This window comes from Lissotriton helveticus, chromosome 7, assembly GCF_964261635.1.
Source record: "Lissotriton helveticus chromosome 7, aLisHel1.1, whole genome shotgun sequence".
Classification (NCBI taxonomy): Eukaryota; Metazoa; Chordata; class Amphibia; order Caudata; family Salamandridae; genus Lissotriton; species Lissotriton helveticus.
In genome coordinates this window covers 1088054861-1088080626 of record NC_136068.1, presented here as the reverse complement: position 1 = coordinate 1088080626, position 25766 = coordinate 1088054861, and the positions used below count along the sequence as shown (strand labels likewise).

Below are 25766 nucleotides of genomic sequence, written 5' to 3'. Positions count from 1 at the left end.
AAAGATACTCACATTGATGAGAAAATGTGAAATACAAATGAGGATCATGCAACAAACATCATTCTAAAATTAGATACAAAATATGATTGTCCCACTAATTTAGTTTCCTGCGCAGGAATACCCAGCGATCATCCACAGCAGATTTGCACAGGCATAAAGCAAATAGGATGTCTTGAGATTGTTGGCCACGATGTCTGTAGGTTCCATTTCCTTCAATTCATTTCCAAGGAGGATAGTGGTTTAGGACAGGCAGTACCCCCAGCCTGTATTCCAGGAACCTTTCCTTGGTCTAGTTGCTGTAGAGTTCTCCTAAACAACTTTGAGGTTTGAACTTGGTGTAAGTACAGAGAGTCATCCAGCCATGGCTGTGCATTGCCAGGTTAACTTTGACCTCTAAAAATTGACAATGCTTGAGTGTTACAGTAGGTCATTTTTTTAGGTTCGTAATGACTTAGAGGTAAGGCCTAAACAGAAGAAAGATCAAGGGTGGATAGGGCCAGGTGTATGTAGGCTTTTCCAGGAGCTCGCGCCCTGCCTTGTATTTCCATCCAGAGGTTATGCCCCTGGGAGCCCTCCGGAGTGAGTTTTAGTCCATAGCAGCAGTTCACATATGCAGATTGCCGTGCCAAGACTTGCTTTGCTAGGCCAAGCTCCAGTCTAATTTGAGCAGGTGATGTGTATGGTGGCAGTTGAAAAATTGACTTCTAGATTTCAGTATTGTTTTGTCCAGGGTTGTGCTGTCTCTGCCCCTCAGGGCTTCACTCCTGTAGGTCAATGTAGGGATTACCTTGGCTTGAGCCAATTATAGTACAGGATTTAGTGTTGGACCCTTCAACTTCCTGTATAGTTGCCCTAGGCCATCTGCAATGCATTTCCTTTGCTTTAATCTCGTCTAAATGGTCAGTGAACCTTCTATTGGCCATTTACAGTCTCTATCCTGTCCCTACCTAGGACCACATGTGTTTCTTCAGTCCTTTTCCTTGAATTGTTAGTGGTTTGGTCTTCCTCATATTAATAGTCAAGCTGTTGGTGTTTGAGTGGCCCAATGTGGCATCTAAGAGCCATTTCAGCCTCACCTTAGTCCTGCTGACTAGTACTAAATCTTCTGCATAGAGTAGGTTTGAGGGCTTCAGACTGTCCCATTTCAGTGCAGTTGATGTTCAGAGTCAATGGGAGTCCCGCCATCAACCGACCCTGCTTTAAGCCTTGCATTGTTGGGATAGCTCTAGATAGATGGGAGTCGTTCCCTTCAGAAACATTAAGAAAAGGAATCACCTTTATGGAGAACTGCTAGAAAATTGCAACTTACACAGAACAAGGAAGTAACGCTAAAAGTGAACACAAGAACCAGGAAACTACACACTCATTATGACCCCTTCGCTGCGGGGGTAATTCCCCCGCTGTGCTGGGGGGCGGGGTGGCGCGCACAGCGCCCCCATGCTCATGACAAGCTCAGCCCGTCATGAGGCACAGTGCTCCTGACGAGCTGAGCTCGTCACAGCCGCACCCGTTTTCGTGGCATGTTCAGCACAGCAGGGGAATTATCCCCGCGTGTGAGCATTCCACATCAGGAGCACCTTGCCTCATGACGAGCAGAGCTCGTCATGAGCATGCAAGGTATTAAAGACCCTATACAATAAAATCATATAACAACCAGCAAAACCATTTCCCTTTGACTATGACTTTGTGGAACAGTAAAAATACACCTGCAGTAGGATCCACACTTAAATCACCACCACTCCAAAGCTATTGTTCACAGAAACACTGCTTACAAGAATGCTACCTTCTGAACAACCTTGTGAAGATAACCCTCTTTCCTTTTTTGGAAAGTAGCCCATTTCACTGAGGAGCATTTCGAATATCTCTTCATTGAACCCTCTCACTACTGAACTCATCAACCTGAACATCAAAGAAGGGGTTGCTGCCTTCTTCTCATCTACGTCCCCAACACATGATTTTGGAAAAGTCACCATCAGCACTATCCTGATAAATCTCTCTATCTTCTCACCCACCATTGCATTCACCCCCATAAACAGACATGTAGCACAAATTTGAGTTCCCCCCTTCGACTCTCACAGAAATTCAGCAAACGGCGGTGATCTTAATAGGATCAGACCCCTCACCAGAATCCTTGAATTTCTTGACACTGACAAATTGCGTAACTTTACCATGGTATGACACCTTTTTTAATTTAATCCTACTCTTAGACTTCTCAACCCTTCAGCTAAATGTCTGTATGATCAACTTCCAAATCGTTCTTCTTCACAATATTCCTCAGCTATCAAGTAAACATGTTTAGGCCATAGACCCGAATTCTTGACAACTCAAACTAAGGTTTACAGAAAGATTTTATTAGGAGTGACCCAGTAGGTCAAAACGGTATCTTGAAGCGCTTTTCTCCAGTTCAATCCACTTTTGTTTCTCTATTGTATTTTACTCCTTAACAATGTTGCTGAAAGTTTCGCCTTGTCCATTGGTAGAAGGGTGGAACAAAGCTGCTCTCTAATGTTTGATATTATAGAATGAAAATTACCAACTACACACTTCTCTAGATCCTCAAATTTAAGGAGAACAAACCAGTAATACTCCCAGGTTTGTTGGGTATATTTTATTCGTACCCTTTTATTCTATTGTTTTCATCTTTTTCAGTATTTCATGTGTGAAAAGAATACTAGACATATGGACAGTTTCCACATAACTACAATACATTTCTACAACATATATAATATACAAAATTTTACCATTAAATACATAAAACATTTCGTATTTGTACAGTGTATATACTACTCACACTCCCTTCAAGACAAAGTCACGTTTGGACTAAAGGTTAAATAAACTAAATATGAGAAAAGTTTTTCAAGAGATCATAAATCAATTCCCTGGTCTATTAAACAATAGATGTCTATTCCCTTTATGTGCCGACGCGTTTCGAACCCGATGATATCACTTCTCAGGTTCTCCTCAGGGCTCTGTCTTTTGAGTTTGTCTAAAAATTTATATAAAGCAAAAAGAATTTTTGTTTTAGTTGACTATACTTGACTATACTTCATTCGATCTCCTCCATTAAATCATGTTGTCGCTATTTTTACCTGTTTTCCAGCTGTCGCCGGTCTGCAGGTTTATTTTTCACTCAACTAATTATCTTGGTCTTTGTTCCTATAACCAAAATGGGACATATTGTCATTCTCTGTGACTCATGACAGTCAGGCAGCATCTAAGCGCATCTAAGCGCAAGCTACACCTGGACATTCCTGGGTGTGTCTCTTTCTCTGTCCTGACACTCTTCCCTTTTCCTTATTTTTTATTTTTTGGCACTCGTCCTTGCATGTTGTTTGTGTTCACGACCTGAAAGTGATAAAACACTCCTGTAATTCTCAGGTGTATTGGCCTCTAACTCTGTTCCTAACGTTTACCATACGGAAGGCATACCTGTTTAATTCTGATTCTCCCTCGTGTGCTGCAAAAACTGTGCATTTCTGTCCTCGAGCGGCTGTGTATGCTTCAAGCCGTCTTTGAGTTTTCCTGTATATGGAAGATCGTTTTTAGTTTAAAGGTTTTTAAGATTAAACATGGTAATCTTTTTACTTCCCACTTCCCACTTGTGCCGCATCATACCGGCTTCTGCGGTGATCCGGTGACTGCTGCATCAATCTATGGATGCCTCAGCCATCTTGTGATGTGTTTTTAAACATCGCCGCGCATAGCCCTCACAAGCCCGATCGATGGCGGCCATCTTTTAGTGGATAAAAAGGGTTTCGTCCTGTATTCTATTAAACATTTTTTCGGGATTTAACAATGTTATACTCGTAATTCTCTTTTTATTTTGAGTTCATGTGATGAACCACCGGTTATACACAAATGAATTCTCAAACTGTTGTGTGTGTGATCGATCATTCTGGGGCTGTGGTGGCCATCTTTTAGTGTGTTCCTGGTGCCTTATGTAATTGCTACCCCTCTGAGTTTATGTGTGTAGATTCTCAGTTAGTGTAGTTTTACAGCCTTGATATTTCAGATCTCGCAATAGATTTAAAACTTTTTCTGAGACTTCTTCTTCCGATTCATCAGGCTCAGATACACGTGGGAACACTAATAAAAAGCAGGTGTCTTTTTTAGAGAAGGATCAGCAATCAAAAGCAAGATTCAAGGTGCCATGGGAGATGCGGACAAGGAGAAATTTCTACAAATCGTAGGAGGAACCACCACTGTAGTTAACCTATCCCCTAAAATATTAACGAAGGATGAAGAGTCTGTATTAAATTTGGGACTAAAATTCGTCCCACCTCAACAAATGGACTTCACTCAAATCAAACTTGAAACGATTGAGTTTTGTCGAAAGATCAGACTCAGGGCTTTTTTCGCAAACCAACCACCCACAGTTGAAAAAGAGACCACTGGGTTACGAAACAAATCAAATTTCGTACCGACCCAGAAGATTCCAAAGCAGATCTATGCCTTTGAGCAGATTATGCTGTCATCAATAGACAAAATGGAAAAGAACAAAAAATACATCCAACAAAACATAAGTAAAGGGCAAAGAACCGCGTTAAAAAACCTGAAAGAAGATCACTCAATAGCCATCAAGCAGGCCGATAAAAGCGGTGCGGTTGTCCTCTGGCCAAGAGACAAATATTTAGCTGAAGCATAGTCACAGGTCGACAATCAAGTTTGGTATAGAATACTTCACGAAGATCCTGTAAAAAGCATACAAGGAACAATAGCAGATATTGTCAAACTAGGGCTTTGTGGGCCCAAAAGAAGGCGAATATTTAATCAAAAAATTCCCAAGGACCCCGATCCTATATTTCCTCCCAAAAATTCATAAAAATCTGAATGAACCCCCAGGACGGCCCATCGTTTCTGGGTGTGATTCCTGCTTGGAACCGCTGGCCAAATACGTAGATTTTTTTCTAAAACGATTTGTGAGCACAGTGAAATCTTACTTGAAAGACACTATGGATTTTCTGGTAAAAGTAGAGGGAACTGAATTCAATCCAACCTTGCAATTACTAGTGACAATGGACGTTACGTCCTTATATACCCAGATCCCCCAGGACGAGGCACTGGAGGTAATAGAACTGTATCTGGAAGCTCGGGAGAGACCACACCGAGTTACCACAATATTCATTTTAAAGCTAGCAGAAGTTGCCCTGAAGAAGAATTATTTCAGTTTCAACGAGCAATTCTTTATGCAAACAAAAGGTACGGCTATGGGATGTCCCTATGCCCCAGAGATGGCCATACTGTACATGGCCGAGTATGAAAGAAGGTTTATTGATAGCAACAACCCATACAGTGAGCACATAAAACAGTGGCTACGCTACATCGACGACGTGTGGCTCCTGTGGCAGGGGAGCCACACTGAGTTGATGGAGTTTCATTTATGGCTCAATGCAAAACATCAAGATATCAAATTTTCCATGGAATCTAGTGATACTAAAATGACGTTCCAAGATGTGGAAATTAAATGTATAGAGGGGCGGCTAAAATCTTCCCTCTATAGGAAAAATACTGATAAGAATACGATGTTGCACCATCAAAGTGCCCACCCAAGAAACCTCAAGGTCAATTTACCATATGGCCAACTGCTCCGTATAAGAAGAAATTGTAAGGAGGTGTCTGACTACGAGCAACATGCTGAAGCATTCTGTGAAGAAATGAAAGATAGAGGGTATCCCCGTAAACTGTTAAAACACTCATACAAGAGGGCACGATTTACACCTCGGGAATGCCTTCTGCAGACTAAAACAAAACCTGAATTAGACAGACAAGTATGTGTGACCATATTTGGGCCAGACACTAACAAGATCAGGCAGGCGGTCCTAAAAAACTGGCACCTATTAGAAAATCTGAACTGTCCATTTCCTCGTCCGCTTTTTGCGTACAAGAAAAATAGAAGCATAGGCCAACAACTTGTGCGGGCGGACATAGCATTACCAAAGCCTAAAAGTGATTTATTGTCACAGTGGGGGATGAAACCCATTGAGGGACACCACAAAGGGTTTCGTCCTGTATTCTATTAAAAAAAATTTCAGGATTTAACAATGTTATACTCGTAATTCTCTTTTTATTTTGAGTTCATGTGATGAACCACCGGTTATACACAAATTAATTCTCAAACTGTTGTGTGTGTGATCGATCATTCTGGGGCTGTGGTGGCCATCTTTTAGTGTGTTCCTGGTGACTTATGTAATTGCTACCCCTCTGAGTTTATGTGTGTAGATTCTCAGTTAGTGTAGTTTTACAGCCTTGATATTTCAGATAGCGTATTTAGACCAGTAAGCGCACTGTTAAATTTTAATATCAAGTACGCCTCTTTCTGTAGCAGGGTCTTGTCAGGGTCCATCCTAGTTTTTGATTGTTGCAGACTGAATAAAATAGACCACTTAAAGTCATTTTCGTTATGGTGGTTTTCAACAAAGTGTTCTACCATAGGGGCAGTTATAACTTTGTTCTTTATCCGTGATTTATGTTGAGTTATGCGTATATTGGCTTGCTGAGTTGTTTTGCCAATATACATTTTGGAGCATGGACAAACAATGACGTACACGACATTGCGTGTTTTACAATTTGAAAAACACAAATGTTTCCACCTCAAAGTTCTGTGTTGAAATTAATTTCCTTCCATTGTATTTCCACATGCCGCACAGCTGCCGCATTTTTACCAACTAAAAGATGGCCGCCATCAATCGCGCTTGTGAGGGCTATGCACGGCGATGTTTAAAAACACATCACAAGATGGCTGAGGCATCCATAGATTGATGCAGCAGTCACCGGATCGCCGCAGAAGCAGGTATGATGCGGCACAAGTGGGAAGTGGGAAGTAAAAAGATTACCATGTTTAATCTTAAAAACCTTTAAACTAAAAACGATCCTACATATACAGGAAAACTCAAAGACGGCTTGAAGCATACACAGCCGCTCGAGGACAGAAACGCACAGTTTTTGCAGCACACGAGGGAGAATCAGAATTAAACAGGTATGCCTTCCGTATGGTGAACGTTAGGAACAGAGTTAGAGGCCAATACACCTGAGAATTACAGGAGTGTTTTATCACTTTCAGGTCGTGAACACAAACAACATGCAAGGACGAGTGCCAAAAAATAAAAAATAAGGAAAAGGGAAGAGTGTCAGGACAGAGAAAGAGACACACCCAGGTATGTCTAGGTGTAGCTTGCGCTTAGATGCTGCCTGACTGTCATGAGTCACAGAGAATGACAATATGTCCCCATTTGCTTTATATACATTTTTAGACAAACTCAAAAGACAGAGCCCTGAGGAGAACCTGAGAAGTGATAATATCGGGTTCGAAACACGTCGGCACATAAAGGGAATAGACATCTATTGTTTAATAGACCAAGGAATTGATTTATAGTCTATTGAAAAACTTTTCTCATATTTAGTTGTTGTTTATATAAACCTTTAGTCAAACGTGACTTTGTCTTGAAGGGAGTGTGAGTAGTAAATACACTGTACAAATACGAATTGTTTTATGTATATAATGGTAACATTTTGTATATTATATATGTTGTAGAAATGTATTGTAGTTATGTGTAAACTGTCAAAATGTCTAGTATTCTTTTCACACATGAAATACTGAAAAAGATGAAAACAATAGAATAAAAGGGTAAGAATAAAATATATCCATCAAACCTAGGACTATTACTGGTTTGTTCTCATTAAATTTGAGGATCTAGAGAAGTGTGTAGTTGGTAATTTTCATTCTATAATAGTTACCCATGGTCCAACCGACTACATGTCCCAGGACCTGACTCCTTGTTTTTTCAACTCTAATGTATGTTGGCATATTTTTTCAAAAACACTTGGAACGGCGAATTGCAGACCATTGTCAGAAATTATTGTTTTGGCAACCCATCTCTACAGAACACATCATCCAGATAGGAAATGGCATAACTTGCAGTGACCTTCTCCACTATGTGAACTTCAGAAAACTAGGAGTAATTACTGACTGAAAATCATCACAATAAATTAAATTCACTAAGTACAAAAAGTCACATGATGCAATAGGCTGTGCACATCAATATGGTTACATCATTTCATAGTCACCATGAAAGGAACTATCCATAATAGTCTTCTTACGCATTCACAGTGTAATTTAGAAATAACACGATATGACTGACTTGTTAGGTATACTGCTTCAAAGGTTACCTCTTTGCACACTGCAGTAGAGTAATGATGGTGCTGGTGACCCTGTATGTTTTGGTTCCAGATGAGTGCATTACCATTCACACACCATGCTCCTATTTCCATTATAGACTGTATTCTCTAAAAGGTCTGCACATTGTACAGTGTGTCCACTGAAGGATCTGATGGACCAGCTGAAGGCATCTGACAGTACAGAGGGTGTCATGTAAGCATGTGCAGTTGAGTGCATCACTGCCGACCTGATGCTTAGTGAGGAGGACGTACCCTTATAAACTCCTTTGATGCGCATGATAGGAGTTGACACCGGCTGGACTGCAACACATCCTCACAGTTACTGTAAACATTGCAATGATAGGTATTGTGGTCGTAAAGTATAGACACTGGGAAAGTGTAAAAAGTGACTGAAGTAAAAAAAACACATCTTGTGGCAGAAACATCCGCCATGCATTGGAGGTATGACACAGTTTTGCAATACACAAGTTCACTGCATGTGAGGCCTAGGGCAGTGGCTCTGCTGCTCCTTGTCACTGCTGTAGGTACTTTATTGTTTACAGAAGCAGCAGCTAGGCACAACCTCCAACTTCTACAACTCCTTTAAACCATTTCCCCATGGCAACCACTCCACTTTCACTCATGTGAACCCATTTCCAACTTGCACCACCACAAAAATACTGAGGCGCGACCATAGCACAGTTATCCTGACTCAACTCTCATCCTGAAGCGACAGATTAATTATAAGTAGTATATTCGTCCCTGTTGCCTCCCACAAGAAAACTACAAATTGCATAAAGTGTAGTGGACTGAACAGAGAGTTTATGTGCTTTCAGGGATTCAATTGTACTGGCTCATGTTGAAGGACAGAATACATTTCCAATATATCAGTTCTCTTCACCGTTACCTACTGGGATCTGCCATGTTATTTGTAAGGAAAATGTTGTAATGCCTCTGTCGTTAAAATTCCTGAGATTATAAGTGTTGGGGTTCTACTCTAAGGCCCAAATTTACAATTGCTTTGTGCCGTGTTTGAATTACTTTTGTAATGCAAACCCAAAACAAATTGTTATTCTGGGATTTACTATTGAACACAAATCAGGATTAGCTTGGGATAGTTTCCCAACGTAATGCAATGTTGCAGTATTTGTTGCTTTGCATTACTTTACGCCACGGAGGAGTTCCATGGATGGCACATGGGCATTCTCATGCCATCACCCAAGTGTTTTGATGTAAATCCATATCTACGAACATTCGTAGACAGGGACTTGTGTAAAAATCTTACAAATTCCCCGAGGCGAGTGGATTTTCTTTTTCTACTTTGAATGTGTCTTGCATTGTACAGCATACATACAATGCAGGAAAAGTGAAAGAATATTTTTTGTACTGGAATGGTCCCCTTCCAGTACACTAATTATTCCTTACAGAATTCACACACTATGGCGCAATGTGTTGGCACATGGCAGCTTAAAGTGCTCCAGAGCAGGGAAAGAGGAAAACAGCGCCGTTTCCTAATAGAGTTTGCACTCTTCGTCTTTTTTTCACGGAACACAGTGCTGCACCTTTAGTTGTTGCTCAGCATTGCCGGAACATTTCGAAAATCTGGGCCCAAGTTCCCTTTTGCATCAATTCTATGAGGAGGAAACAGGCTCTTAAGCCACGGCACAAAGTGCTGGAACTTTTTACAGGCAGAGTGAAGTTTACAGCCTTCTAAGAGCACATTCAAATCAATTATTAATAACTTGTTGTTTGCCTAGTCCTCATTTTCTATGGATTCTGGATAAGGTGGTGTTTGACCAGAATCTAGAAATGCAAGGGCATAGTGCGCTTCAAAGATGTTTTCAACACTACTTTAACTTAACCTACATATACGTTTTTCATTTACCCAGTATACCACCCACTCCATATCAAGACATTGGTATTCTCATAGCTGTTGTGCATTTTAAAAATGTAAAGATTTTTTTTCTACAGCCACATAACCCTTTTTTAATAAAATGTCCAATACATTGTTGAAATCACCTGACACTTAGAAAGTGGATGAATATTTGAGATACAGAATATTTATACAAATCCACTTTTTATGAATGGTGTTTGTTTCAGTAGTGCTAGACAGTGGCGTAGCAAGAGGATGGTGAAACAGACCTGCCCGAGCGGCACAAGTTGAGTTTTGTGGGCACCAGCCTCCTCTCCTCCCCACTCTTACCTGTGGCAGTCACAGCAAACGGGGGGATCGCCAACACCCCCACTCCTAACTGTGGCTGTCATGCAGGGCATCGCCAACCTCCCTCCCTGCTCTAACCTGCGGCCATCACGGTATGGCAAACTCAGGGGCCGCCATGGCCAGACAAAGGTCGGACTATGCCACTGGTGCTAGATCACTCGGAAATGTGGCTGGGTACTTTAGAATTATGATTGGATTGGATTGGATTAGATGAGGTTGGGTTGGGTTAGGATGGGAGGGGATGGGTTGTACCGAAAATTTATCATCTCTCCTAATTTGAAAAATTTGTCTACAAGATGTTTGTCTCTTACTCTTCTCTACAAAATATGTCTTTTGTCAGGGCTAGTTTAGAGGCGCAGGGTTAAACAATAATAGGGTGGATGACATTGCAACAATTCAGATAAAGATATAGGTCTATACCAACCTTCTCCCTCCTTCACCATACCCACTCGGAACACACATTTCTCTTTTACTAGATGGCATCTCCTCCCTACACAGCAGTTCCTCGCCAGACCACATCGTCTCACAAGACTGCACCTCAGCTCGTATTAAACCATGTAATTTACTAGGAACGGAATACCTGAACAGATTTAAAGGACTCCAAATACCATCACAGACTAGCCCTGTGACTGTCTACTGAGCTTGTTAACGCCCAACAAGAAAGGCATAGGGAGCATTGCTTACTTAGTGCTGCCCTTAGGATGCTCCTATAGACTGAGCATGTGCTGAGAAAGACTGATTTTTCACTGCATAAGGCAGCATTGAGTGATAACAGCCCAAGTGGACTCCTGTAATATGGCATCATGCATTGCTCTTCCTTACAGTTTGCAGCAACCTTAGGATACTGCTGAGTGACAATATCCATCTTTGTCATTGCACCCCAGGAAGGCTGCAGACAATGAGGTTGCAGTTCAGACAGTGATAATTTACTTTTGAAAATAAAAAACCCTAGTATGCAACCACAGTACTAGGAAAAAACAGAGTGCTCACCGGCAGATCAGTAGTTACTGATTCCTCAAGTGATAGTCCATTAACGCAGAGTGGGACTCTGACTTCTTCAGAATGGCCTTTTACCTGTCTAGAGCTTGTTAAGTTTGATATATTTGTCAAAATTTAGAAAAAATTCTAAACAAGAAATGTATCCAACAGCTTTTTCATTAAGTGCCGTTAGGTATTGCAAGTCAAACACTGTACAAAAGAAGTCTATGATGCAAACAAATGTCTTAAACAGACACTCTTTGTGATTGTTGTATTAATTAAACAAAAGTGGAAAGCTCACTATCAGATAATCAAGGTATTGTAATATTACTTTGCACAAGGCCTCCAATGGGTGGAAACTGCCACTTCATACATGTATGGTGGAGGAAGAGTAATCAACGGAAGACTAATCAATGGGATGAAAGTTGGTAGAGTAAGGTGGGTTCCATTAGCATGTTTAGATAACTCAGCGAAAGAATCAACACACTTAGGGCCTCATTATGATGCCTTCAGACTGACCGTCTGACTATCGTCTTTGTGAGCCCTTTCCGACCGATGAGGCCGGGAAGCTTCTCCCCACCGAATTAAGATGCAACCCCTGCTACCACTGCGGTCCCAGATACAGCAGAGCACATATCCCCAAATATGTTGCTGCAAATGTGTACAAAACTCACAGAAAACGTGATATGTACACACATGCATAATATATGTGGGGCTATGCCTTGTGCACTCCGTATCCCATTGCTGGAGTGTGGCGTAATGTGCACAGCCCAGTCTATGGGAATTCATACCGCAGAAGGACTTACCTGGATTCCGGCGTCCACAGGATCATTGTCATCGGCATTCAGCTTCTGAGGTGTAGGGGGGACCTGGAGGAAACGATCCATAGTGGACACTGCTGGAGAGAAGCAGATTGGGGTGAGTATGCACGCCAAATCCTTAATTTCTGACGACTCGAGGCAGCCTGTCATACCTCAATGGTTGGATCGTCTGAAACCCACATTATTATCAGACTGCAGTCGGAGATCCTTCTACCACTCCATAGATGGAGTATGTCTCTGACCACTATCTCAGCGGTCAAAGCAAAGATGCCGAAGTCGGCGGTCTTTCAATGGTCAGTCGAAGTACACGATGCATCGTAATCCGGTCGTCAGACCAACCGCTTTCGAAGAGACCTTTGATGGTCCGAAAGCCTCCGAAAGGACTGCGGAAGCCAGTCCAACCGTCATCGTAATCAGCCCCTTAATCCTTAACTGTTGGGAAAATGTAAAAGCTCACACACCCTCCAAAGTTAACTGTGGTAAGTGGGTATGCCTATGATGTTGATACAAACAACTCACATATCCTTACGATGAGTGAGATACAGATGGGGTTGATTTCTCTGAAGTATTTGTGCAGAATACAAGTTAGCTGCAAAAAAAGGGGAGTGGAAAGACTCTTACCTTAAAATGGTCTCATCATGTTCCCCATCATATGCAAACTGAAATGTTCACTTACTCACAGAGTGCCTGATGAAGTCCTTGAAAATGAACCACACTGAACTGCACTGTTAATGCAATTGTACTAAATGTCTAGTGGATTGGTGTGTGTCTGCACTTGTCTAGAAGTTCTTTGTGTTTCTTTATGTATGATAATGTTTTTAATATTATATACCATTTTGACATTTTTAAATAAGTTAATTAGTTAATATTAGGACTTGGCTTATAATTATCAAGTTACTCCTAACTTGCCATCTGTTCTGCAACCTACTTCGAGGCAAGAACATTTCTATTTCTGTTTATATTTAATCTTAAAAAGAGCAGAACCAGAAGGATACTAAAAGAATGCTAGGACAGGAAGAAATTCTAGAAACTTTAAACCTCTGAAAGACAAAAAAACTCTGATAGCTTTAACAAATATAGGTTTTAAAAGCTTTCCATACACTTCATTATGATTGGACGTATATGATATTTAGAGATTATTCAGAAGCCATGAATTGCAAAAAGAATTTTGGCAAAAGGTATAATAAAAGGGCTTTTCTTGCAGGCCAGATTTGCCACATCAAGTAGAAAGTTCTATGCGTAAGGCACAGGGTATTACTAACATTTTGGTGGAAAGGGCACGAGGAGGAGTATCCTGTCGGCCAAACTGATGGCCCGCCCACTCTATTTAGAGTCAGCAAAGTATCATGTTTCTACCAGCAAAGTCTACGCTGGTTCCACTGGTGAACATTTAACTGTACTTACAGTGACTAACTTGGAGCTGTTGGTGTAGGTACAGTAGAGCATCTATCCTATTTAAGGCAGACGGTCTACTTTTTTCCATTTTTGACAATCAGGCAATCGATTCAGAGCAGTAAAAAACAAAATTGAAAACCCCACCCTGAAAGAAAACTCCAAGGACATCTTCAGTATTTTGTTTCACAAAACAAACTCCCACATTTAATACTTGTTTTTCTAAAATAAAAAGATTGCTTTGCAGCCACATCAAACACAGCGGCTGCTCCGCAAACTTTTAGTGCTTTCAGACACAGGTCTCCACAAGATCCCTAAATATGGCAGATAGTAGCAGTAGCGGCTCCTGGTGGGAGTACGGCGGGCAGTGGGGCGGGACGGGGAGGAGCAGGGTGGGGGTAGTAAACTACGGAATACTGCCGAACAGAGGTAAGTAAACAAATAAATAAATAAAACGAATTTCGTTGCGCGTGGTACATCCCATTTGGCAATGCAGCGAACGCAATGAAATTTGTTTTATTTATTTATTTGTTAACTTACCTCTGTTCGTCCGTATGCCGTAGTTTACTACCCCCTATCCTGCTCCTTCCCCGTCCCGCAGCACTCCCACCACAAGCAGATACTGCATAGTAGTCTGCCACCAGAGTGGCGTTTATCGCCCCCCACTCCTCGGGTGGACAACTGGCTGCCCCCACAACTCTAATTGAGGCCATTAGTGTCTTAAAATGTCATCTTTGTTTAATGGGCAGCAAGTGCCAGTGATCAAGTGCTAACGAAACATGATCAAATCTTCTCAACCAGGCTACTTCCCAGTCAATCTAATTCTGAATTATTTGTAGTTTGGTTAACACGACTTTGGGTGAGTCTGGATAAAGGATATTAAGGGAGTGAAATTACGACATGGCAAATGCTGATACTACCTGATCATTGTTTTCCTGTGGCAAGAAGGGTAGAATGTATTCCAGTAATTTAAGGTGTAAGACATAATGTCGACTCTGCACTGACCTGGGAGCACATTGTCAAGACTAACAATAAGAGAGTTTTCTTTTTTGACAGGTGAAGGTACCTCTCCCAGAGAGGATGGTCAGAAGAATTCATCTTGAGAAAAGCTTTTGACATCCACGCCTTAACCCCCACTCGACAATCTGTGAGATTAGTCTCTGGCACAGGAGCTACTTAGTGCAGCCGGACAATCAGCCGTCTATCATTGGCATAGGAAATTGCGAAGCATAGTTATAATCTGATTAATTGGGATAGCGGGCACATGGAAAGGTTGAAAAGCATGAGTGAAAAATAAGAAGTCTGTGGCATAGTTATAGAACACAGTGCGGCAAAGCAACTACTTGCATCCGATCTTCTAAGATTGAGGCAAACCATACTCTAACTGAACCAGAACAAATTGCTTCTCTAAGTCGGTCGGAAGGTTGGTGAGGTCTACCATACTGAATGCCCCCGATAGATCCAGCAGGATCAGAGTGGCAGAGCTACCCTGATCCTGTATGCATCTTAGTTCATCTATATGATGCAATGTACAATAGTTTGAAGTAACCCTGTATGCTTTGGTCTTCTCAATATTGAATCTGATAGAGGGACACATATATGATTGAATATTTGCTCTGCTAACCAGACAGGAGCTTTCTTTACTGAACTTTAGATTCCTGCCTGACCTTAGTCAAGACTTGGCATCAGTAGCTTTCTATAAAGAGAGCAGAAAATATAAAGGCCATTCCCGTTTTTGGTATATCAATGAATAGGGATTCCTCTTTTTGCCTATCACCTACTACATTTGTACTCTGATTGGATGGCGCTTCAGAGATGCCACTTTAGTGTTTTATATGTGTACGCCACAGCTGTTCACACAGCATGTGTTTTATGGGTCTGTTTTATTACTCAGTTTTAAAATCGCAGTGAAAGGGCACAGCAGTTAAAGGTTCCATGGTAGAAGAGGGATAGAAATAACTGGAGAAGAGAAAATAATTGCATTGTCTTCCATTTTAGGTTTCTTCTGTCAAGCACCTTAGGAACAACAATGCGAGACGTCTACCGCCCATCCACTGGGGCAACCATGCTGCTGGCTGCTGTCCACTCCTGCGATGAGGTACTAATGAACTGATTGTGTTTCCAGTTTTGGAGGTAGTACACTGACAAAAGATAGCTATGATACATGTAAACAATGTTTATGTAGCAGAATGGAGACATTTGAATTAGTTATATTAAATATAGAATCACTGGATGCAATTCAGAAAGGTGATGGATCTCTGTTGAAATTATGGTGAAAAATGATGTAAGGGCACATTCTGTTGAGTATGATTATTACAGCTGCATTATTGTTAGACCTTCAATGGCAGTTTGTGCAGTCCTTGGTTTAAAGCAATTTTATTTGGCTGCAAATTCCAGACTGTACATCAATTTTAAAGCAAAAATCCTCCCTCTGTGGGGACTCCCTTGCTCTTGATAGAACAAAACTAAATCTCGTCATGTAGAAGTCCTATACAAGAACTGATGCATGTATTACCTATTTGATGTAATGCAATAATATTTATTGAACATAGAATATTTGCAAAGCGAAATACATGTACTTTCACGGATTCTGTAAATGTGACTTATAAGACAAATATTGTATATATTTGTTAAATACCTTGTTGATTTGTAAGACCTTTTAATCTTCATAAGCTTATGTATAAACTAACCTTAATAAATTAACATTGTACCACACAAACTGTTGCCCATCATCTCCCAATACTTTTAGGACCTAACTGCTTTTCACTTATGTCCAACATGTGTCACTCCTACTTGCCTCTTAACTACACCCACAAAACCCTCACGGATGCCCAGCCACCCCTACACTACGAAAGTCAAAGCAAAACCCATGCCCCTGTTGGAGCACAGGTTTCATTCAGTTAATCACTTACTCGTGCACAAGAACCCCACGTACAATCTCAGGTTGATGGGTATTTGTTGTCAGCTGAGACGTGAAAGTTAAATCTCAGCATAAACCAATATCAATTATCATTACTTTAGTTCAGTCAATAAATAGAGTTGATTTCAGTTAAAGGGTTTTATTTGAAAGATTTTTGTTATTCATTCTTTTAGTTAGAGTATTATTCTCTAAATGTTTTCTATACAGATTAACAATCAACAAATCAATATTTGATAACGAATCAAGTTAGTGAATCAAATTTTAACATTAATACAAAAAAGGTAACAAGGTTGTCCCTATGCTAAGCTAAGTCAAAATTGTTTTCAAAAAGGGATAAAGGGGTCAGTACAGTAACTCATGAAAAGTTCTTTTGAGAGAATGGAGCATAGGCATAAATCTTTAGCAGAATAGGGTGTAATGGATTCTCAGCTCAAATAACTCCTTATCAAGGAATGACTAAGACTTCTCATAAAGAGATGTCCAAGAAATTCATTACAGTCTTCTCTCCGAGAGTCAGGGAAAAGGAAATCCGTCTACTCTGCATCAAAGGGTGGAAGAATCTCATCTGCTTCTCTCTTCACTAACTAGGAACATGCACTAATATAAAACATGTGTTCACTATTGCAAAACAAATGTTATTTTTCCGTCACATTGACCAATGAGATTCCAGCACTCTCCTGCTCACAGGTCCACTCCCCATCTTCTCACCTGAGTACAATCGTCTTTCAACCATGTGTCCTTGAATGTTGGGACCATATATTTTCTTGTTTGTAATATCATCTTAGCAACACAAAAAAATGTGGGAGGAAATGCTGAACATTGTCAAACATTCATCTCCCAGTCACGGATCTGGGTTAAATCCATCGTTTTTTGGCTGAGTTCAAACTGGAATGCACGGTGAGCAAAATAACAATAGATTTTGCCCATATCTCTGTACAGGGGGTGAGTGTTTGCCAAGGTTCACCATTTCATCAATCTTTTGTTTGTGTTGGTATAGTCACCCCAAATAGGAAGGATATGCCCAGAAGTGAGTCCCATGCTCACTATACTTTTGGATTCAAGCTAGTCTAGCTCATAAGGGGTGATAGTCCGAAAGCGGTCCCAGGATGCTTGCTACCGGTCCAGGGAGGACCCGGCCTGGCAGTTCAGGCTGATCTGTTCCCATGGGGACAGGGTCAAGACTGATTTGCATTTGACTGGGTCCAAACTGGAATGACTAGCAACAAAACAATGGATTTAGGCCCAGATCTCTGTTCGGGGGCTGAACTTTAGACAATGTTTAGCATTCCGTCCATCATCTTTTTGTGTTGCTGTAATATCGTCTTCCCATGAATCATATTTCCTGTCAGCCACATGCTCTGTAGTGTGAACCTCACTATCAGTTGTTTAATACAACAACTTTCTAGTCATTAACTAATAAACAGTAGCTTTAAAATGTGCAACGTCTTCCGCAAAAGAAGAAAAATAATGTGCACATTTGTGGGTTAAAGTGAAAAACATGAATGAGCAATCAAATTAATAGATGGTGTGAGTACATATGTCAACTTAATTTAAAATCAAGGCCTTATTACTAGTTTAAAGGCCTATAGGTCCTAAGTATGGTTGTATACTACAATGTTGGCATTACACCTACTTCATATTTAAATGTAAATTCTGCACATTATATTTTAATAAAAGTATTTTGTATATAATAAAATGTCTGTTAGGCCCCTTGTAACTCGCAAGTCCTTAATAACTGCAGTGAGAAAACCTGGTGCTCTCCAGCTCCAGCAGGCACCCCTCAATAACCCTAAAAGATGCTTGGCCTGCATGCAGATGTTCCTAATGCAAAGCAAAATTTGACTGCTGCACTAAAATCATCCAGTAAGCCAACAACACTAGCAACCAAGGCAGGTAAAGACCATGTTAATCCACTACCCATCACCCTCCATTCCGTTGCAAAATCATCCAACTTTTACCACTTGTTATGAACAAAATAAACACCAAATGCCACAACATACCCTGGTACTCTCTCCAACTCCTCACCAGTGACTGCTTGGCTAGCATTAGCCAATCTCCCAAAGTCAAATCCTATCCTCTTTTCTTGTATGCTCTCTCCATCTGCCATAGCTCTCAACTTGTATCTACGCAGATTCTTACCTCACATAACCACTGAAGCAATAAACCTAAAAATCTTTGCTGATGCCCTCAAATCACAGGTAAAGGTCACCTTCCGTCCTTTCTCCTCCTTGATTTTTTGAAGGTCTTCAACATCGTTGATCACTAGCTTGTAGTTGACAATCTCTCCACCTACATGAGCATCTCTGAAAGAGTTCTCAACTAGTTCCCATCATTTTTAGGTTTCCAAATGCCTCTTTCCATCTGTCAAAGCATAGAGAGTCCTACTGCTGCACAGTTGACTCAACTGCGTTTCATTTTAATTTCTGCCTGGTGCCTTTAGGGGTCAGACTGTTTAGCAACGTGCCACTCCACACCAGTATGGGAATGTCACACAACAAACGGGTGTCATGACAACAGATATTCTGCACCTGAAACACAGCTTGGACACCACCAAAGGCTGGATGTCCGCAGTCTGTATCAAGTTAACTCCTACTAAGGCTGAGCTTATTTAAAAGGGAAAGCATCAACAATAGATGAAAGATGGCTCAACTCCATAATCCCCTGTTTTCTTTTACCACACCCTCACCACCCATGCCATATCTCTTTGCTTCTACATTGGCCGGTGTAACTCCTTCAATAATTTGCCTAAAATGTCCCAAGCATGTTGGCACCAAACCAGCCTCCTTTACAGGATCAAGGCATTCCTCCCAGCTCATACATTCTACTCCACCGTCCAAGCTCTGGTCTTGACCCATCTTGCTTAAGGTAACGTCCTGTTAACTGTCCTTCCAGACCCCACAATCCCCCTCTTTAGAACTCTTGCTGCTAACCACCTGTCCTGTAGCCGGTGCACGTATGACACACATCAGATGACAACCACTCTGCCTCATTTGCAAGGACACTCTCACCGCCTAGTTTAACTTCATAACTGAGAAACTAGCCTTTGCTGCCTGAACAACACCACCGCAGCACGAATCAGATGCCATTGTAGATTGTTCGTTCGCCAACACTCGGTAGGTGGATGTTTGCATGTCCATGGCCCTTCACTTGACCTTCAGGGAAGAGCTCAAGGCTGCCCTTTTCCATCCACTTCCCCTTCTCCTGGCACTAGCATGCTTCTTACAACCACTCTCCCAGGCAGGCCTTCAGGTATATATGAACTGATACATTTCTTAAACCACAGATATCTGAAGTAGCTCTGCTCTGTGTATCTCTCACTTGCTTGCCTTGGCGTGCAAGTCAGTAACATATGCTATTATTTCGCCATCTCTATACATTTACCATGGCAGCTAACTGAATGAGGGGCAAAATGGACTGGTAGCTGAAACTTTTCCTCAACAGGCTACCTCATCTGGAAGGCGGGCAGGTCAGGACCTTGACTGGTTGCATAATAGACACAGGCACAACATGACATGTAAGTGTCTGCCCTGACAGGCTTTTTTGGACATAATGCTACTGGCAAAGATGTTCCAGTTTCCTTAGGCCATTCTAGAGATAACGCCTATGACAGATCTGTTCCTAGGAAATCTGATTCAGAAAACGCATCGGGAATGATCAGAACTAATTCCCTAGTAATTGATAAAGCTACAAAAAAAAGTAAGAATTCTGAGTAACGCTTTTTGCTTTATTTTTCTACATCCCTGTTTCCCCTTAGGTCAGTGCCTATGGATTCCTCACGCCTGACTATCAGAATTATTCCAATCATTATTACGACAAGACGAAGAAAGAGGTGTATTTCTATTTGAATCACGACTACGAGATAGAAAAGCAGTTGTGGCAGGTGTTGCACAAACAAGGGATCATAAAACTGTACAGCAGGTCATGAGAACAACTATGAAAAACTGGTAAACCAAGAATCCCAGGTACTGTGGGCCAGACACCAGCTCCCATCCCGATCCCTGGTATTCAAATGAAGGAATTCAGCAAAGGAGGACATGGTGCTCAGCAACACAGCATACCAACAAGAGGATATATTAAGGATGTTTTAATAAAGAACAAATCACCTTTCTGGTAGCAAACCACCTACCTGTGAAGTAGTTGCAGACAACAAGTGCAACTGCCTTCTGCTGAGCAATAGTCAGATCTTTTGTAAAGTACATGTGCCCTCCCAATTACTAGCGTTTAAATGAGTGTGGTGAGCAGGTAACACTAGATGTTGACTAGGTGTGGCCTCTAACACTAGATGTTAACTAGGTGTGGGCATGGAATGAAAATGCCCTAAAATGAGTTGGTGGTGTATCTAAGCATGCACGTGTGTTCATCTCTGCAAATATCACCTGCTTATTAGAAGTTGGATGTGGTTGCGCTACACACTTTTTTTCCTGCTAGGCAGTGGTTCGATGTTGAGTGCTGCATAGATCCCTGGCGGTAGGAACTGTGCATGATTATCCTGTGAGGAGGCAACTCGCTGACTGTAAGTGCTTACGAGAGGTTTGGTTTACTGATACCATGCAATTAGTGACCTGGAGAGTTTCACAATAATTGTTTGGAGGACTTATTGTGTGCAATAGTCAATATGTTGGCTTCTGTCGATTTTGAGGTCCTATGTGCAGTTGCTCTACTATTGTTTTGTTGTGTGTGAAGTGGTTGCAGACATGCCCTCTGACTGACTGGTGGCAGTGCGGGGTTCGTTGGGCCAAACTTTGGGAGTTCTGGTTTATCGTTTCACTACTATTGGTTAACTACTGATAGCTCAGGTGTATAGCTGATCTCGGAAAGAGTTGCGTACTGCTGCTCTGTCAAAGGTCAATAAGTTCATGCAAATTGTGGCATTGCATCATCTCGCACAAGGTCACGTGAGTGTCCAGTATGCGGAAGCGAGTCAGCAGTTAGGACTGACAAATAAAGCAGTCTCTTTTGGATGCGGTAGACCAGGCTTCCACTTTTCCTCTTCCCAGTTTCTCCGCATCATGCCTTGTCCTATTTTTCTGCACATCATTTACCTTGCATTAATGTCGTAGTATGTTTGCAGATGCTTTTCGCATACATCTCCTACAATCTGCAACTGACCCTGTCAGCGCCGTCCATTGACTAAAGTAGGCGTAGCCAGGGGTACCAGCCTCTACCTCAAGCTTTCAATTTGGTACCCCCGGCACTGTCCTTGCTACCCCTTGTCCCCGCTGTCATGAAGGCAGCAGCAGGAATAGAAAGTAAATAGAGCTCTAAGAGGTCCATGCAATTTCTTTACTATGACCACAAAAGTGGCACATTTTTGCTTTTTAAATTTGTGAAATGTTGCATATTGTATTCTGTCGGAGACTGGTTACAGCAGAAATGTCCTGCAGACGACATTTTGCCTTGAAACAGTCACTTTGCGTTATGTTGTATTAATTTTGCAAAACTGCATGCCATTTTCACACAATTTCATAAAGAAAAGCATACTTTCGTATCCATTAGCTCAAACAACCATGTCCACTTTCTCTGGTTGTAATTCCTTACGCACAGCTTAGTCTCCGTGCAACGCATTGGACAACGCTGAGCGGTGAACGGGACAAGCTCCTGGTGGCTTTTGATGAATCAACCTCGACAGCAGGCCAATCCAATGTGTCTTCCACGCTCTTTTCATCGCTCCTCTTATACAGTGCTTCTACCTTAGGAGAGTATTATCTTTTTAATGCCTGTGAGCCAGGCGCGCAACACCCATTGAACTCACCGGGCTTCAGCCCCCCCCCCCCCCCTTGTGTGTGGCAGCCCGGGATGAGACAGATCCCGGGCACACACAGAGCCGCACCCGAACGTTTCACAGTTCCTTAAAGGACCATTTGAATGTTAATTAGGCCTTGCACTTGTTTCACCCCTTCTAAGAGCCCCTGCAGCTCCACTCCGCCTACAGATTAAAGGTTCAGCCCCCCCCCCCGAAATTTTTTCTTAGCCCCCCCCCCGAAATTTGGCTCTAGTTGCGCCTCTGCTGTGAGCCATTCTTTCAAAGTGTACATAAATAATCATGAGGGTCCAGTTAGGGATGCGTTGTTACTGTCACCCTGAAGTAAGAGTAGCTCGTTGTAGACGAGATGGCATTCATTCACTGTTTGCAGCAGATCACTATCGTTATAAATGTTTGCTAAAGGTCAGGCAACATAATTTAAGATGGGTACCCAAGTCAAAAACATCTTAAGCCTTTTTTATTTTCTGCTTATTTCCTGTAGCCGTCTTGTGTTTTATACCGAGTTGTGGACAGATACCAACATTTGGTAACACAAGCAGGGATGTTATTCCATTGTAAGCAGTGGCTCAAATGAATATTGACCTGTGCTGGGAATGGAGCTTTTTAGAAAGCACAAAGTAAAAGAAACTATGTATTAATAATACTTTTCCCTAACAAAATCTTCCTCAAGAGTAGCAACATATGCATGTGTAATATTCTCTTTACAATAAGTTTGCTTCTAAGATTCTTTGGCAATCTGAAGGCTTCTTTATAGCACCCTAGGTATGTTTACTGCTACGTGGAACTCCGCAAAGTGCAAAAAAAACCTCTGCCTCGCTACGCGGAGCTCCGCAAGCGGCAGAATGCATTGGATAAATGCTGTTTGCATTGATTGCAGTGATTTTCAGTGCCAGGTGCTTGTCTGCACCGTGCAATCATCGCAAACGGCACCATGCACAGCGCAGGCAGGAGCTGCTTCCTTTCTGCCGCTCAAGTAGATTTTGACTCGAGTGGCAGCTTTCTCAACTCGAACAGTTTATCAGCGCAAGCGGTCGCGAACATAAGCGACCACTTGCAAAGGGAAATCTGACTGCCTGTGTTGAGAAATCTCGCCGGGAGGTTGATTTTCCACGCTTGCGCTTGCCAACTTGCGTAACGCGAAGTACAGAAATCTCCTCAAGTTCCACGAGCGGAGCGGAACAGAGTTCACCGCCCAGACTTAATGTTTACCTTTTTTTGCCCAGCATTGCGAAAAAACCTGTTAGATGTAATCAAACAACTGCAACTGCAAATTAATATCAGTGCCTTAAGAGAAAAGGCCCAAGACAGGAGATAACTGAATTATTTGCAACCAGTAGAGGGATGATTCATGTTTGTGTTCAGTATGAAAATTCCTCAGCTATGGACATACATATAAAAGTGATTCACTACATTCAAACAACTCTTCTAATGTCCAGCACCTTTCTCGGTCTGCAACGTTTGGTAGAATGTAGAGCAGCCCATGATTTATCAAAATGATACCACAAAATCATAAATATTAATTTTTTGGGTCCAGATATAAGAAGCAAAAAAAGATGACCTCCCCTGGTAAAAATAAAAACTTACAACTTAGGTATTCCGTAGCATGGGAGAACCACGTTGACAGAATAGCGGTTGAGATGTCACCAAAAAATGGTACAATGTTCCACTCTGCCAGCACTACAAGATTATACTGAAGTAATCTGTTGCCAGGAGGAAAGGTATTTTCCAAAATCTGGCTCTCATGTGAGGTCACTCATTATAGTGAAGCTACAAACAATGGGAAGTAAGGGGCTCATTATGATAGCGGAACGATCGCCACCGTCGGTCCGGCGGTGGTGATCGTTCTGCCGTCGGAATGAGATTTACGCCCTGCCAAATTAGGATGGCGGTGGGTATCGCGGCAGACCCAAAGTCCGTCCGCCGCTTTACCACCGGTGACAATCGTAACAATTGCTTGGCTGGCAGAGCAGGGCGACTAATATGGTGGCGGTGTCTAGCAGGCACCATCCGCCATATTAGGATGTGGGAATGAAAGGCCTTTCCATGGTGGCATTGCCACCATGGAAAGGCAGGCGGGGATTGTGTCTAGGGGTCCGTTGCGGGCCCCTCTTGTGTCTGGGGGAAGTGGGGTGCACTTGGGGGGTACCTACGGTACCTCCCAATATTTTGCATGTCTGGCGGCCGGTCAAAACACTGTGGGCATGGCAGGCGGACTCAGGTCTGCCCAGCATCCTAATGAGCCCCCAAATTTCTTAGAGAATTTTAGGAGTTCTGCAAAGTGCAGAAATATACACTTTTTCGCCAAAGTCTAACTATTTGATTCCAAGAAAATGCCATAAAACAAGCCCCATTATTATTTGTGGCTATCATTATGAGAGAATGATAGGGGCATTTGATTAAGGACATAATAAAGGACAATAGACAAACAAACAGATTATTACACATAAACTGCCTGCATACTATTTTTATGGAGTTGATATGTTGGATATTTGAACCTAGTTTATTGATCGTGTGAGGTGGAAGAGCTATGGAATGCGTTAAAACTAAGGGTATTTATTCCCAAAATGATCAAAACAAAACAGAGCTCTTTAATTCACAATATATGTAGACATGCCATGGAATTAAACAATGAACATGACTCACTTTCAAACCATTGTAGTAAAAATATGTTTTATCAAACAAATGTTGTTGTTTTATTTATCCAATTGACATCACTACCTAAAGCATTATTAGCCACATTAATATGTAATATGTCTGCAGGATACATTCATGTGGGTTCGATAGCCTATTCTTAATAAGTCCAGGATGTTGTTAGCATTCTTTTAATGATTTAACCGACTGGGCTGGGTGTGTGCAAATAAAGTATATGGTGGAAATATGTGAACAAGATTTTGATTTGATATATTGTCACTACTGTTCAACGAAATTACCAGTAAAATATTGTCAACAATGTCTATGTGATGAAAATTTAATGAAAACCTCGATGCTTCTTCTATTTAGCTTCTAAAAAGTATAAATAAACCATATATTAAACCAGTCTTGATGCGATTCAGCTTTTTCCTTTGTATATCATCAATTCTATATTTTCTGATATTGGGGCGTAAAGTGGTGCCAAATTAGTTGGTCAATATATAGGACAGATCACGGCGTGAGCTTAAAAAGCAGATAGAACGGGGCTCTTCACACACCAGGAAGCTGTACCCACACTTGATGACAGGGAGGCCGTCCGGTTCCCTTAAGGTATGTCAGACCGATGCTGTGCGGGGTTTTATGTAATCTACACCCGGATTTCGGGGCAGCCTTGATTTTTTAACGGGTCAAACGCGTTTAAGAATAATGCGTCTGGTTAAACACGGGTATCCATATAGACACTTGAGTGGTAATTTGTGTCATTTTAATATTCACCCCTATTGATTGTCACGAGCGGAAGCGTTTTAAGAAGCGCTGCTCCCTCAAGTATACCGCCAAAATTATTTTAATCTTCACCCCTATTGATTGTCACGAGCGGAAGCATTT

The 25766-nt window shown here is 41.7% G+C and overlaps 1 protein-coding gene across 1 annotated transcript in view; it reads left to right on the top strand.

The window, feature by feature from the left end:
- The window catches only part of LOC144769964 (uncharacterized), a 321126-nt gene extending 295840 nt beyond the window's left edge, over positions 1–25286 (top strand). The window contains exons 8-9 of the mRNA XM_078654161.1: positions 15565–15664; positions 20241–25286. Of these exons, the coding sequence (XP_078510287.1) occupies positions 15565–15664; positions 20241–20411 (271 nt within the window). The 3' untranslated portion in view covers positions 20412–25286. The remainder of the gene's footprint in view (positions 1–15564; positions 15665–20240) is intronic.
- The last annotated feature ends 480 nt before the right edge of the window (positions 25287–25766 follow it).